Raw genomic sequence first — 16508 nt, forward strand, 5'->3', positions numbered from 1 at the left:
AGGACGTGACGGACACAACAAAAGTGACAGCGGAGCAAATATTGTCGACAGACCAATTGGTTGAGGCAAAAAGTAGAAAACGGTGTAATGAACATAGTATAATAAAGTTAAAGTTAAAGTGCCAATGATTGTCACACACACACTAGGTGTGGTGAAATTTGTCCTCTGCATTTGACCCATCCTCTTCTTCACCCCCTGGGAGGTGAGGGGAGCAGTGGGCAGCAGCGGTGCCGCGCTCGGGAATCATTTTTGGTGATTTAACCCCCAATTCCAATCCTTGATGCTGAGTGCCAAGCAGGGAGGTAATGGGTCCCATTTATATAGTCTTTGGTATGACTCGGCCGGGGTTTGAACTCACAACCTACCGATCTCAGGGTGGACACTCTAACCACTAGGCCACTGAGTAGGTTACTAGGCCACTGAGTAGCATTAATGAAAAAGGTTTTTATGACTGAAAAAGTGGTCACACTTCACTTACTTTTCCAACTTCGTTCAATACCCCGTTTTCAACATTCCGCCTCAGTCACTTGCTCCGTTGCTGAAACTTGTCCGCTGTCACTTCTGTTGCATCTTTAAATTGTTGTGTTTGGTCTTATAGTTTTTGTGTTTTGGCTTATAGTTGTTTTGTTTTGGCTTATAGTTGTTGGGTTGTTGGTTTTGTATTTGTTATGGATTTGCATTTTCACGGCCATTGTAGCTGTTTATTAAAATGCGAGTAGTAGCAGGTCAAACCACTGCTCATTTAACCTGAAAAGATTTGGTTGCCCTTAAATTCTGTTAATTCAATTTTAAGAAATGTTGATTGCACTTTGTTTTTCATATTATTATTGTATTATTTTATGTTTAAAAACAACAGCAAAAGTAGCATGTAAATCTACTACTAAATGTTGGTTGGTGTACTTCTATTGAAAATTGATGGAATATTGAAAATGTCAGCAGAAAAGGTTTCCTCGTGGTTATTTAACCTAAAGTGTTGGTTGCATTTTATCCCAATAACATGTGAACGCATTGGCCAATAATTGTTTACTCGCTTGTTTGTGTCTATAATTCATTTATACCTAATCCCCTTACTAGAAATATTAGGAATATAGAAAACCTCACCTGCATTGTCCAGTATTCAGAGTTGATTTCACAGTCACATGGGTTGATTTTTTTTATTTTTGCAAAAAAGTTACTGAATTAATTTCAACTCACTGAATTATTTTGGATTGTATCGTTCTTAATAAACTAATACTGTCCCTGAATTGTATCAACAACCCCAAATTATGAATCGAATCTTTGTTAAAACGAATCGTTACACCCCTATGTTTCACTAATTTTATAGCGCACAGACTTCAAAGTAGGCAATAGATGGCAGTAAAAGCACATACCCATCTTCAAAATTACTGTACTGTACTTAATAATAGACAATTATTTGTAAATACAGAAAGAAACACCACCTTTTTGTCTGCTGTCTGTTCTGTTGTCCACAAGTTACACATGTTCTCCATGTTTATATTGCCTTTAAAAAGTGTTTGTTCATCTTAAACATTTATGTTTTTACACATTCATCCCACATATTCGCAGCGTTTGTGAACTGTTCAGAGTAACTAATTTTTGTCAGTAAATGAAAGATGATGAGAGATTATCACACTCATCCTCTCAGCCATGTAAATAGTGCCTCTTTGCTAGTTTAGTATTGCAAATTAAAACATCTGTTTTTAATTCTCCTCACATGGATTAATAAGGATCGAATAAGTATATGAATATAAACTAGGAAATAAGTATGCCGGTGTGTGACCGAATGTTTATTTAAATGATGAAAAAGTGTATCTAAGCTGTGTCTTCACGTTCTTAGCACCTACGGAAGTCGGAAAGGTTGGGTTGTGTTGGTCCTTTATAAGGTATAGTAACTTCATTACCCAGACACCTTATAGATAGAGCGGACCCGGAAGGATAGACACAGTACAAACAGAGATAGGAGCGAGTACGAGTAATCCTGCAGAGTTGTAAATAAGTTCCAGCGTTATTTATTTTTCTCTAAGGTTATAATTCTGTTACGACCTAGAAGTCAGGCCATTCTTTTGTTTATTTTTGGGTATTTTTCCTGTGTTTTTGGCTTTACTTCCTGTTTTGCTCTTTTATTTTGGTTCTACTTCCTGTTTTGTTTGTATTCTGTTGCAGTAGCTTTACTCTGCTTGTGAAGGTGCTTCCTTCCTCACCTGTGGGTTGTTTGTATTGATTATCTCACCTGGTGTTAATGAGCACGGGAGGGCTAATAAACCAGTTTTTTTGTATTGTTGTATATTATTTTGTTCGAAGCTGTCCTTAAAGCTTACATTTTCAGGCACAGTTTTTCCCTGTGCTTTTTCTGTGCTATCCCTTGTGCGCTCTGTTTTTTTGGTCTTTTGAGCATTAAACACTCTTTGCCTGCCTGCTGCCTGCTGTATCCTACCTTTTTGAGGTCACGACCTCAGCTCCAAGGCGCTAACTTGAAAAATGTTTATCTTTTGTTGAGAAGAATTGTTGTACTTTCTTGTGTAGCAGGTTATAGTTTGCTTTGTTTTAATTTGAGCTGTTTGCAAGTGCACCAAAATCATTTAAATTCAATAATTACAATAAATAGTTTATATGTTCTCCATATCGAACTGTGGAGGGAGGCAGTGACCTCCGCTCCTGTAGGCAGCGCTGGCCACACCTCCCTCCACATGAACATTGTGTATTATTTTGACTGATCTTTTTTGTATGAATAGTTTTAGTTGTACTGTAAGACATAAACGTTGAGTTAGGGCTGGGCGATATAACGAATATATGCGATATATCGAATATACTCGATATATCGCGGGTTTGTCTCTGTGCCATGTAGAAAATGATTATTTAGTGAGTATTCAAGTATACGTTCTCACGCAGTTGCTTTTAGCTGTGGGCATTACACTACAGGATTTTCTCACTCTTTCTTGTCTCTTATTTGTTTTAAAATATTGTAGTGGGGTTCTGTACAAAAAGTGCACTTTAATTTAGTGTTGTTTTAAAATGTCATCTTAGTGACATCATGCACAAAAGTGCACTAATAGCTTGTTTTAAAATGTCTGACAATCTTGCACTTTCTGTTTTGAAATGACATGAATGTTTGTCTTAATAACCGTTTGATAAATACAGTTTCTGTAAATTGACTTAGTTGTGATTTCCCTCTCTGCATGAAAGTTTAAAATGAGCATATATTAATGCAGTATGAAAAACAATGTTTTAATGTAGACACATAGAATCATCATACTGCTGTGATTATATGCATCACGTGTTAATTCAAGGCTAAGGCAAAATATCGAGATATATATCGTGTATCGTGACATGGCCTACAAATATCGAGATATTAATAAAAGGCAATATCGCCCAGCCCTACGTTGAGTGATAAATGAAGAATCCATACGAGTAGAAATGCTTTGGACGGCTAGAAGACCAAGCCGCAATTGTACTTCGCGTTCATAGCTCAGTCTAAACAGAAGGGCAATGCAGCACCTGCAGTGAGGAAACTCGTCCATATATACCATCTATGGCGCCATTAACACACCTATTCCTTATGGCCACACTTGTGTGTGTATTACACACACACACACACACACACAATTCTGTTCTTGTCTCTTACAATGATTGTGAACCATAGGCAAAATTTTAAAAATTACCATCTACATCAGGGGTGTCAAACTCATTTTAGCTCAGGAACCGCATGGAGGAAAATCTATTCCCACGTGGGCCGAACGGGTAACCTCATGGCACAATAACTTAAAAATACAACTGCGACAACTTCAGATTGTTTTTTGTTTTCAAATATAAAATGAAAATGTACATATCACAAATACTCCTCTTGACAAAACACTTCAAGTTAGTTGAAAATTCTGAGAAAAAAATTGGTGCACATTCAAAAACACCATGAAGAACACAATGAACTTGGACTTAGTCTCAGTGTACCTACAAAGCCATTTAATTTAAAGTCACAGCCCATCTAGGATGGAACAAAATAAAGCATAAATAAAAACGCTTCTATGTAACAACTTAATTTAAAGTCACAGCCCATCTAGGATGGAACAAAATAAAGCATAAATAAAAACGCTTCTATGTAACAACTACCTCATTTGTCATTCCCACTTTTCACTTTCTTTAAATTTGCACAGAAGACCATAATGTACCTACTCAGTGGCCTAGTGGTTAGTGTCCGCCCTGAGATCGGTAGGTTGTGAGTTCAAACCCCAGCCGAGTCATACCAGAGACTATACAAATGGGACCCATTACCTCCCTGCTTGGCACTCAGCATCAAGGGTTGGAATTAGGGGTTAAATCACCAAAATGATTCCCGGGCGCGGCCACCGCTGCTGCCCACTGCTCCCCTCACCTCCCAGGGAGTGATCAAGGGTGATGGGTCAAATGCAGAGAATAATTTCGCCACACCTAGTGTGTGTGTTTGACAATCATTGGAACTTTAACTTTAACTTTATAATTTTCACAGAACTATATCAATGTGCAGTGTCTCATGCAGCATTTTAAGTTGGGTTACCAATTGTTTATTTTACTTCTGTTTGTTTTATGTTGGGTCGAGGGGGAGGAGTCGCAGCCCCGCTTTACCGTGTACATGTTCCTTGGTATACTTGCTCGCCCCGTTATAAACTATTTGCTTGCCGAACAGAACTGCTATTGCGACATCCAGTGGACACATTTAGAACAGCAGTTTCTTTCATTTAAAAATGCAGCTCAATTTTACACTGAGCAAACTCATCTCGTGGGCCGGACTGAACCTACTCAGGCCCGCGGGCCGCATGTTTGTCATCCTTGATCTACATCCAATGTTAATTTAGTCATATTTTAGTCCTTGAAACCGATTTAATTAAGGTCGACTAAATTCTTCAACATTAGTCGAATAAAATTACAGTAAATTTCGTTGACTAAAATATAAAGTATAATGCATATTTCAAGTTGTCTTGAAACCACTTTTATGAAGGTTATTGCAGAGCATCTCAAAAACTGAATTATGAACAAGACCAGTACTTTTCACACAAACCTTGCTGTGTGTTATTTAAGCTGAAATTAAGCATTTTTTCAAATGTTGAATAATATATGACTAAAATGATCATATGAAGTAACAAAGTAGTTTTATTTTATATTGTGTATAACTAACTACACTAAGTGTGCACGATTGGCGTCTTAGCCACTGTCCCAATTAAATACATTAACCTGTGTTATGAATGTAGAACGTATATACAGTATATCTCACATACCTGTCATTGTGTTAGCTTGAAAAATGACAAATGTGCTCTTTTGGGTTGTCAAGTTGTGCAATTAACTGAACAGTGTGCCAAGGATATCGATTAAAGTGCACTGTGTGGGTATCTTAGCTTATTAAATTGGTGGACAAGCTTGCTCATGGTGTACAACAAATGTAGTGGTAGAGGAAACGGCCTTGCTCCTGCGCTAACATCTTTAATCGTAAACTGTTAAGTAAAATATGATTAATTTTGAATTTAAAAAAAAAAAGAGCTGTGGCCTACTTACTGTTGTGTGGATGTCCTGATGATTAGCCGCCGTAGAAGACATACTGTATTGTTGATTGATTGATTGAAACTTTTATTAGTAGATTGCACAGTACATATTCCGTACAATTGACCACTAAATGGTAACACCCGAATAAGTTTTTCAACTTTTTTAAGTTTGGGTCCACGTTAATCAAATGTATACTATCAGCATAATACAGTCATCACACAAGTTAATCATCAGAGTATATACATTGAATTATTTACAATCCGCGGGTTGGGATGTGGAGGGGAGAGGGGGGGTAGGTTGGGTTGCTATCAGCATATTTCAGTCATCAACAATTTTATCATCTGAGAAATGGACATTGTAACAGTGTAGGTCTCACTTCGTAGGATATGTACAGCGAGCGGTGAACATAGTGAGCTCAGAAAGCATAAGAACAAGGATATACATTAGATTATTTACAATCCGGGGAGGTGGGATGTGGTAAGGGGAGGGGGTTAGGCTAGGGTTGTAGCTGCCTAGAGGTGCTCTTTTAGTGCGGTTTTGCAGGAGGATAGAGATGCACTTTCTTTTACACCTGTTGGGAGTGCATTCCATTGCGGTGTTACAATACAGTAGGGATGTAACAACATTAGAATTTCATATCACGGACGGTTATTGTGACTAAAATGATCACAGTTACCATTATTATTGTGGTATTGTTGAATGTGCTCAAAACATACTTTTACACACACTGAAATGTTTTAAACATTTTTTTTTAAACCTAACTCATACATTGACACACTGTTAGAAAAGCCACTACTTTGCATGTTTTGTGTTTCTTATGCTTTGCTGATAGTTCTTTAGTCTAGTATTTTATCAGTTATAATAAGTGAAGTTAAGTTAAAGTACCAATGATTGTCACACACACATTAGGTGTGCTGAAATTTGTCCTCTGCATTTGACCCATCCCCTCGTTCAGCCCCTGGGAGGTGAGGCTAAACTTTTAGTGTTTCAAATATTGGTTTGTACTGTTGCACTTTAAGATTTATTTAAATGAAAAGTATGTAATAAATCATCTATTATTATTATTCATTATTTCTGGCGGGCCTTTTGTCGTCCTACTACGTTCAGCAGTCCTCAAACGCGTCCGTCTCTTTTCCTCTGAGGAAAGATCAATGCTGTTCTAAGAGAGCACAGCTTGTTGGATCGATGTGCACAATTAAATATCTTAGTTGCTCAGACACTAATGTGTTTATTTCAGTTTGGATTGGGGTATGTTGTTTTTTTATGGGGAAACGAGTTGATGTTTTCGTGTTGGCATTTGAGCTAGCGAGCTAGCACCAGTCAGTGCATAAATTTATCAAAATGCAGTTATCAGTCTTGTTTTTTTCGATAATTTTAATTTAAAAGGCTAATACTAACCGTCAGGAGTTTTGCTGCGGTCATCATTCTTACCGTTTTTGTTACATCCCTGCAATACGGTCTTGTTTTGCCAGTAAAAAGTCTATACACCTTCCCTTACAAAGACAGTATTTTTGATTGGACCCCTCTGTGATTTACCTTCTGCCCATTTACCACATGCTACTGTGATTGGATAGATTACCAACTTGTTCCGCCCGCCGAAAGACTAAATGAAATACGATTGGATTTCGTCTCTGTCAACATTTTTGTCTCGTTTCTATTCGTTGACTGAATTGTCAATTAATTTTATCGTTGTTTTCGTCGACGTGCACTTGTTGTGATTCGTTATTGTCCTATAATAGTCATGGAAAAATAAGTTGTTGACGATAACTATGATGAAAATTCTTAGTCAACAACAATAATGACCATTAGGCTAGGGATGTCCCGATCCAGGTTTTTGCACTTCCGATCCGATACCGATATTGTTTTTGCACTTCCGATCCGATACCGATACCGATACTGACCGATACTGGCCTATCCGAGCATGTATTAAAGTTTAAAGTTATTTAGCCTACTTAGTTGTCAGAATCATGTTGAAAAGGGTTTTAGTACTCTTGATAACAACTAGCCAGCTGAATTAGGTGAGTTTGAATAATACACAATGGTTGGTAACAAGAAACTGACCTGTTTATTCAAGGATAAACACAAAATAGACAAAATTATACATGACAAACAGAAATGGCATCATTGAACTAGGGCTGGGCGATATGGCCTTTTTTTAATATTGCGATATTTTAAGGCCATATTGCGATACACGATATATATCTCGATATTTTGCCTTAGCCTTGAATGAACACTTGATGCATATAATCACAGCAGTATGATGATTCTATGTGTTTTGATTGATTGATTGAGACTTTTATTAGTAGGTTGCACAGTGAAGTACATATTCCGTACAATTGACTACTAAATGGTAACACCCGAATAAGTTTTTCAACTTGTTTAAGTCGGGGTCCACTTAAATTGATTCATGATACAGATATATACTATCAGATATATACTATCATCATAATACAATCATCACACAAGATAATCACATTGAATTATTTACATTATTTATAATCCGGGGTGTGGAGGGGGTCGCCGGATGTAAGTGTCAAAAAGACAGCCAAAAGAGTTTGATATGAGAATAAATCTAAAGTTAAAATATAGGGTAGAAATGCACCCATTTGCAGGAAATGTAGTCTTGATTTTCAAAATTTTCTTTCAAGGCTTGCATGTCTACATTAAAACATTCTTCTTCATACTGCATTAATATATGTTACTTTTAAACTTTCATGCAGAGAAGGAAATCACAACTAAAAAAATCACTAATTTTTTCATACGGTGTTGATCTGGAAATTTTTGCCTCGGCATGTTGATGGTGTGGACGTGTGGCACCGAATGGAGATAAGCGTCTCGACAGACGTTGCAATATTTGAACAATGATGACGAAAACTGTTTTCTCTGTCGTGTCCGTGTGTCGAAAATTGTTATGCGCTTATTTTTTTATTTGATTTTGTGCGTGGCATATAATTGCTATGCGCACAGGCGCACACCTTAGAGAGAACGTTGGTCACACGGCTGCGCTAGCATCACAGCTAACGTTATCCATGCTGCTACCTCTCTGCTGGGAGAGGACGTATACGTATGTGACGTATGACGTGACAGTATGTGACGTATGATGTGACAGTATGTGACGTATGTAAGAAGGTGCGCTTGCTGTCTGTGAGAGGGAGACACAGGAAAGAGTGAGAAGAGCCTGTCGTGTAATGCCAGCAGCTAAAAGCAACTGCGTGAGAATCCACAGACCTGTGGATGTGTTGAAGGTGTGCTGGAAAATGCGGAACGGAAATTAGGGAGCAGCAGAAAAGTGGAATGTATTATTTAAATCGGTGTGTTGGAAAACACGGACCGGAGTTTTTTTTTTAACTGGATCTGGATCGGCATTGGCATTTTCCCATGCCTTGCCGATACGCATTTTTTGGCTAATATCGGCGGCCGATCCGATCCAAATATTGGATCGGGACACCCCTACATTAGGCCCTTTTCCAACCTCTGGTTCCTGGGTGTAGAGGTTCCTGTAGAGATGTGTGGTTTGTGTTTCCACTGCATTTCACAGATCAAGGTAGTTTATACAAATCAGGCTGATGACGTTTGGAAGAGTGGTTCAATCAATCGATCAATCAATCAATGTTTATTTATATAGCCCTAAATCACAAGTGTCTCAAAGGGCTGCACATGCCACATGACACCCGCGGTACAGAGCCCACATAAGGGCAAGGAAAAACTCACAACCCAGTGGGACGTCGATATGAATGACTGAGAAACCTTGGAGAGGAACGCATACTGTATGTGTGTGACCCAAATGGAGTGTCACTGACTACTTTTACAACAAGTAATAAAGTAAATAGTTAATACCGTATTTTTCCGACCATAGAGCGCACCGGATTAAAAGGCGCACTTCTGATGAGCTGGTCTATTCAGGTCTTTTTTCATACAAATGGCGCACCAGTTTATAAGGCGCAATAAAGGGGTCATATTATGATTTTTTTCTAAATTTAAAACACTATCTTGTGGTCCACATAACATGCAATGGTGGTTCTTTGGTCAAAATGTTGCATAGATTGTTTTACAGACCATTTTCAAGTAGCTTTTTGAGCGTCTCTTCAGAATGCGCCATTTTGTGGGCGGTCTTATTTACGTGGCTCACCTTCGACAGCGTCTTCTCCCCCCTCATCTTTGTTGTAGCGGTGTAGCGTGCAAGGACGGGAGTGGAAGAAATGTCAAAAGATGGGGCTAATTGTTTAAATGACATTCAGACTTTACTTAAATCAATAACGGAGCAGCATCTTCTCATCCGTGGCTCAATAATGCAACATCAACACCGTAAATGTGTCCCGTGAAAAACCGTCCGACCATAACCCTCTAATAACTAAAGTTCTTTGGGTGAATTATGTAAACCCACTACAGTTTTTAGCACTGTGATAGCTAGTCTACTGACAGATATAAGTAAGAACTATACGCTATTTTATATTAGAAATGGCAACAGCGGAAGATGATTGCCACATAAGGTAGGGAAAAAGAAGAAGCTTATGACTACGGTGTCGGCACAGACTACAATTGCGGATGCGTTCACATTTTCAGGACGTATGCAGATCCCAAATACACATCAGCAGGTACCAGAAGGTAAATAAAGTTGGTTTTACATAATATTGCGAAACAAAACGCTAATATGTCTGCTAATAGGTGCCATTTTGTGGTCCTTATACACACACCATAATAATACTCGTATGTTTAATGCGCCGACAATCCATCAAGTGGCGCGGCTTCATAGTTTACAGAAGTCGTACTAAAAAACATTTTGACAGATTTTTGAGCGCCGCGTGTAATGTTCTATATTCTCAATGGAACATTTAAAGTTTTGGTGTTGTTTACTGCCATCATATTGCAGTCTACACATATCTCTTTTGTGTGACTGCCATCTACTGGTCACACTTATCATTACACCATGTACTATATAAAATTGCTTCGAGGTCAGTAAGCACAACCAGAATTATGCTGTACATTAGGCGCACTGGGTTATAAGGCGCACTGTCATTTTTTTCCGAAAATGAAAGGATTTTAAGTGCGCCTTATAGTTCGAAAAATATGGCAATTAATCACATGTACCTTTGTTCCACTCGTGTACTGCCTCCTTTATTTCACATTTATCCAACAAAGTCAGAATAGTAAGCAGCTGAGGTCCCCGCTTCGAGTCCGGCTTCATACTACTCCGTAAATGCGTTTAAAAGAGTTTGTCCATTTCTCGTAACGAAATTAAGATTGTAAAAAAACAACAACAATAAATTGCATATAGTTTAAAGACAACAACTGAGTAAAAACACTGCAAGATAGTTTCACTGATCAGCGTTCTTCAGCACACAGATGCCCCACAAAAGTTCCTGCATTTCGAAAGCTCCTTTCTTTCTTCTTTCTCTTCGTTGTCAAGCTTGTTGTAATAGAAATACACACGAAATAAGAAGTAAACAAGTCGCCGCGTATCTTCCAATGGCGGTCGTCTGCTTGAAAGAGAAGTTTTAGGAACGCCCCCAATTGTGTTCAACCAATCAGCGTTCGACAGCAAGCTTGGAAAAGTCCCACCTCGCTTGGAGGAAGTCCAAAAGATTCCTAAAGAACTAAATTTACCCAGATAGTTTTTCGTGGAAACACAGGGGGAACTTTATTTACTAACTTACTCTAAGTTCCAGCGGTGGAAAAGGGCCTATGGTCTACATCAATTTCTCTGTACTTTTCACTCACTGTCCCAACTTTGTGCTCTCAGATCATTCTTAAAAGCAATCATACTTCTCTGTGCATAGTCTTCCATGTGTTTTTTTTGTCATTCATGTTCTTCTTCTTGTTGTTTCCATAATAGATTGTGAGAACTGGTAGATAATCACTGATGTCAGATTATAGCAGACCACTTGTTGTATTATTTTCATTGTAAAACAATGATCAATAAACGTGGCAGTGTCCTGTGATTCTGCTTGGCTTTGTAATTTTAGGATAAAAACTCGGGCTGTACATTGTATTTATGAAGTAATTTATAATTTTTCTTATTGTGGTTAAGGAGGTCAATATTGAAGTCACTACATAAGAAAATTACATTTTGACTGATTTCTGTAAAGGTTGCTTTAATCCAATCCGCAAACATTTCATTCACTTATGTTCTTTGTATATATCAACACGTTTTCTTTTTTCATGACATATTTCAGTGGTCATACTTTCTAAGATATTAATTGCAAATTACATCCTTTTCACCACTTTCATCACTTACACCGCAACTCCTCTGGTTGTTTCTGCTGATGTAGTTTAGTTCATATCCTTCTCGATCAAAATCTATTCATTTTTGATCATTGATCCATGTTTCTGAGACAGCAATCAATTTGAAGGGTTTCATGAATTGTTTAAAAAAAAAAAAAGCTTCCTTTTTCGTTTGCATACAAGCTTCTTCCAATATTAATTCATACTAGGGTTGTCCCGATACCAATATTTTGGTACCGGTACCAAAATGTATTTCGATACTTTTTGGTACTTGTCTAAATAAAGGGGACCACAAAAAATTTCATTATTGGCTTTATTTTAACAAAAAATCTTAGGGTACATTAAACATATGTAACATGGTCGCCAGAGGCGAGCAAGGTGCCACCGCCTCACCGGACCTCCTCGCGGGTCCCTTCCCCGCAATAGAGGCTGACCGGCATGCTCGAAGAGACCCAAATGCTCGAACAATATCAAAGGGGCCGTTAGGGACATAGTCTTTGAGTGATCATTCGCTGCCATTGTCTTCTATTGACATCACGGCAGCAACAGTGGTTGCAATATCTTCCTCAAAGTGGTGCCTCGCGGGATGAGATTTTACGATAATTATTTATTAGGGGTGTAACGGTACACAAAAATTTCGGTTCGGTACGTACCTCGGTTTAGAGGTCACGGTTCGGTTCATTTTCGGTACAGTAAGAAAACAACAAAATATACATTTTTGGGTTATTTATTTACCAAATTTGCAAAATCTTCCACCAAAAATATTTTTCTTAGTGGAATATTTGATGTGAAGTAATAGGAACCTTGGATAGGTCAATAATTCATAATATTGATTTTGATTCAATATTATGTTTTGAGCAATGACAGTTTGAAAGAAAAAAAAAACAGCTTTGTTTTATTAGTCAACATTGCAACTTTTTCTAAATTACGTTTAACCTTTAAGATTTTTTATTTCACTTTTGTTATGTTTTTGTTTATTTTAATAGTATTTTTAGAATGTGCCGTGGGCCTTTAAAACATTAGCTGTGAGCCGCAAATGGCCTCCGGGGCACACTTTTGACACCCCTGCTATAGATAATAAAAAATGTAATCTGATAAATCTATGGATAAAAAGCAGAGACTGGCGGCGCATGCGCGCGTTTATTATAACTCTTTCGCTCTCTCTGTCTTTGCCCCTCCCTCACGGATGCTGCTGCGCGCACAATTTGTTTTATTTTTAACCCCTTCTTAACCCTAAACGTACATTGAAAATACATGCAACCCAAACTCAAAATGCCGGACATTTGAGGCATTTAAGAAACTCCGCCCTGACAGCTCCGCAAAAGAGGACATGTCCGGTGAAAAGACGACGTATGGTCAGTCTATCGTAGCCCGTTAGCTGTTAGCATGCCGTGTGTTGTGCCTCGGTGTGCATTGTTTACACAACGTGAGTTACGCTACTTAATATGTCTGTGTGGAAACTTGTTCGGTACACCTCCGAACCGAACCGGAACCCCCATACCGAAACGGTTCAATACAAATACACGTACCGTTACACCCCTATTATTTATTAAATATTATCATTAGTAGTAATATATAATTATTATTATTAGTAATTTTTAAAACCTTTATTTTGTTAGCGCAGTCAGACCAGATGTGGCGCGCCGGACTATTATTGTGAAGGGGGGGAAGTGTGCTGTGCTATTGTTCTCAGTTTCTTGAGTAAAGAAAGGACTTGAGGCTGTTTAAAAGGGAAAAAAAAGAGTAAGCAACTCTCAAGTTGCGGCTGCATGATCACGAGAAGCTATAATCAAAATCTGATTAATTGTCCAGCCCTAGGCCCCGGGTCCCTCTGTAGAAGAAAAGTTGGGCTCCGAGGTCAAAACGATGAAGAACCTTTGCTCTAAAGCATAGCAATTAGCACACAGTTAAAATCCATAAAAGCCTGTGAACTTGGGCACTCGTAAACTGAGAGATATTCACTTTAATTCAGTACTTTAGATGTGAAGTAGCCAAGATGTTGCTGAAAAGGACTTGTGGTGTTTGTTAATCTTTTTCTTCATGTATGGTTCCTTCATATTGATTCTCCAATTTCTTCCCTTGCCTTCTGGATGTCTTATAGCGGACAACAGTCATCGTTTGAATCTCTTCTACCTGGCCAATGACGTTATACAGAACTGCAAAAGAAAGAATGCCATCGCGTTCCGTCCTGCCTTTGCCGAGGTCCTTCCAAACGCCGTTCTGCTCATCAAGTAGGCAACAAACCTTTTTGATCCTTGTGTTGACGTGCTGAATCTGCATCCCAACAGGTTGCTAATGCTTTTTTTAAATTTTCCGTACCTTCAGAGACCCGAAGGTCCGTAAGTCGGTGGAGAGGATCCTTTCAATCTGGGAGGAACGCAGTGTGTATAGCGAAGAGCTCCTCACGCAGTTGAAAACCAACCTAAACAAGAAGGAAAAGGAGCGGGAGAAGCCGAAGGAAAAAGTGAAAGAGAAAGAAAAAGAAAAAGAAAAAGAGACACCACCTACCAATGGTGAGTGTACAGCATTGCTATTCAACTGCTATACATTTGTTCAACTTTAGTTATATTCATGGTGTTCCTCAAAGTTTCATTTTAAGGTCCTCTCTTTTTCATTATTTAGGCCAGGGGTGTCCAAACCTTTTGACTTGGGGGCTGCATTGGGCTAAACAATTTTGTTTGAGGGTCGAAAGCCTGCATGTAAAGCAACCACTTCTATATACAGTGTATGTATATATATATATATATATATATATATATATATATATATATATATATATATATATATATATATATATATATATATATATATATATATATATATATATATATATATATCCATCCATCCATCTTCTTCCGCTTATCCGAGGTCGGGTCGCGGGGGCAGCAGCCTAAGCAGGGAAGCCCAGACTTCCCTCTCCCCAGCCACTTCGTCCAGCTCCTCCCGGGGGATCCCGAGGCGTTCCCAGGCCAGCCGGGAGACATAGTCTTCCCAACGTGTCCTGGGTCTTCCTCGTGGCCTCCTACCGGTTGGACATGCCCTAAACACCTCCTTAGGGAGGCGCTCGGGTGGCATCCTGACCAGATGCCCGAACCACCTCATCTGGCTCCTCTCGATGCGGAGGAGCAGCGGCTTTACTTTGAGCTCCCCCCGGATGACAGAGCTTCTCACCCTATCTCTAAGGGAGAGCCCCGCCACCCGGCGGAGGAAACTCATTTCGGCCGCTTGTACCCGTGATCTTGTCCTTTCGGTCATAACCCAAAGCTCATGACCATAGGTGAGGATGGGAACGTAGATCGACCGGTAAATTGAGAGCTTTGCCTTCCGGCTCAGCTCCTTCTTCACCACAACGGATCGATACAGCGTCCGCATTACTGAAAACGCCGCACCGATCCGCCTGTCGATCTCACGATCCACTCTTCCCTCACTCGTGAACAAGACTCCGAGGTACTTGAACTCCTCCACTTGGGGCAAGATCTCCTCCCCAACCCGGAGATGGCACTCCACCCTTTTCCGGGCGAGAACCATGGACTCGGACTTGGAGGTGCTGATTCTCATCCCAGTCGCTTCACACTCAGCTGCGAACCGATCCAGTGAGAGCTGAAGATCCTGGCCAGATGAAGCCATCAGGACCAAATCATCTGCAAAAAGCAGAGACCTAATCCTGCAGCCACCAAACCGGATCCCCTCAACGCCTTGACTGCGCCTAGAAATTCTGTCCATAAAAGTTATGAACAGAATCGGTGACAAAGGGCAGCCTTGGCGGAGTCCAACCCTCACCGGAAACGTGTCCGACTTACTGCCGGCAATGCGAACCAAGCTCTGACACTGATCATACAGGGAGCGGACCGCCACAATCAGACAGTCCGAAACCCCATACTCTCTGAGCACTCCCCACAGGACTTCCCGAGGGACACGGTCGAATGCCTTCTCCAAGTCCACAAAGCACATGTAGACTGGTTGGGCAAACTCCCATGCACCCTCAAGGACCCTGCCGAGAGTATAGAGCTGGTCCACAGTTCCACGACCAGGACGAAAACCACACTGTTCCTCCTGAATCCGAGGTTCGACTATCCGGCGTAGCCTCCTCTCCAGTACACCTGAATAGACCTTACCGGGAAGGCTGAGGAGTGTGATCCCACGATAGTTAGAACACACCCTCCGGTTCCCCTTTTTAAAGAGAGGAACCACCACCCCGGTCTGCCAATCCAGAGGTACTTCCCCCGATGTCCACGCGATGCTGCAGAGTCTTGTCAACCAAGACAGCCCTACAGCATCCAGAGCCTTAAGGAACTCCGGGCGGATCTCATCCACCCCCGGGGCCTTGCCACCGAGGAGCTTTTTAACTACCTCAGCAACCTCAGCCCCAGAAATAGGAGAGCCCACCACAGATTCCTCAGGCACTGCTTCCTCATAGGAAGACGTGTTGGTGGGATTGAGGAGGTCTTCGAAGTATTCCCTCCACCGATCCACAACTTCCGCAGTCGAGGTCAGCAGAACACCATCCGCACCATACACGGTGTTGGTAGTGCACTGCTTCCCCTTCCTGAGGCGGTGGATGGTGGTCCAGAATCTCTTCGAAGCCGTCCGGAAGTCGTTTTCCATGGCTTCCCCGAACTCCTCCCATGTCCGAGTTTTTGCCTCCGCGACCGCTGAAGCCGCACACCGCTTGGCCTGTCGGTACCTGTCCGCTGCCTCAGGAGTCCCATGAGCCAAAAGAACCCGATAGGACTCCTTCTTCAGCTTGACGGCATCCCTCACCGCCGGTGTCCACCAAC

At 40.4% G+C, this 16508-nt stretch overlaps 1 protein-coding gene across 2 annotated transcripts in view; it reads left to right on the forward strand.

Moving 5' to 3' along the window:
• Positions 1–16508, forward strand: part of LOC133621082 (regulation of nuclear pre-mRNA domain-containing protein 2-like) — a 59631-nt gene that overhangs the window by 21243 nt on the left and 21880 nt on the right. For both annotated transcript variants that reach the window (XM_061982916.2, XM_061982917.2), the window contains exons 2-3: positions 13832–13961; positions 14056–14243. In XM_061982916.2, the coding sequence (XP_061838900.1) occupies positions 13832–13961; positions 14056–14243 (318 nt within the window). The remainder of the gene's footprint in view (positions 1–13831; positions 13962–14055; positions 14244–16508) is intronic.

The sequence above is a fragment of the Nerophis lumbriciformis genome, linkage group LG21 (assembly GCF_033978685.3).
Source record: "Nerophis lumbriciformis linkage group LG21, RoL_Nlum_v2.1, whole genome shotgun sequence".
Lineage (NCBI taxonomy): Eukaryota > Metazoa > Chordata > Actinopteri > Syngnathiformes > Syngnathidae > Nerophis > Nerophis lumbriciformis.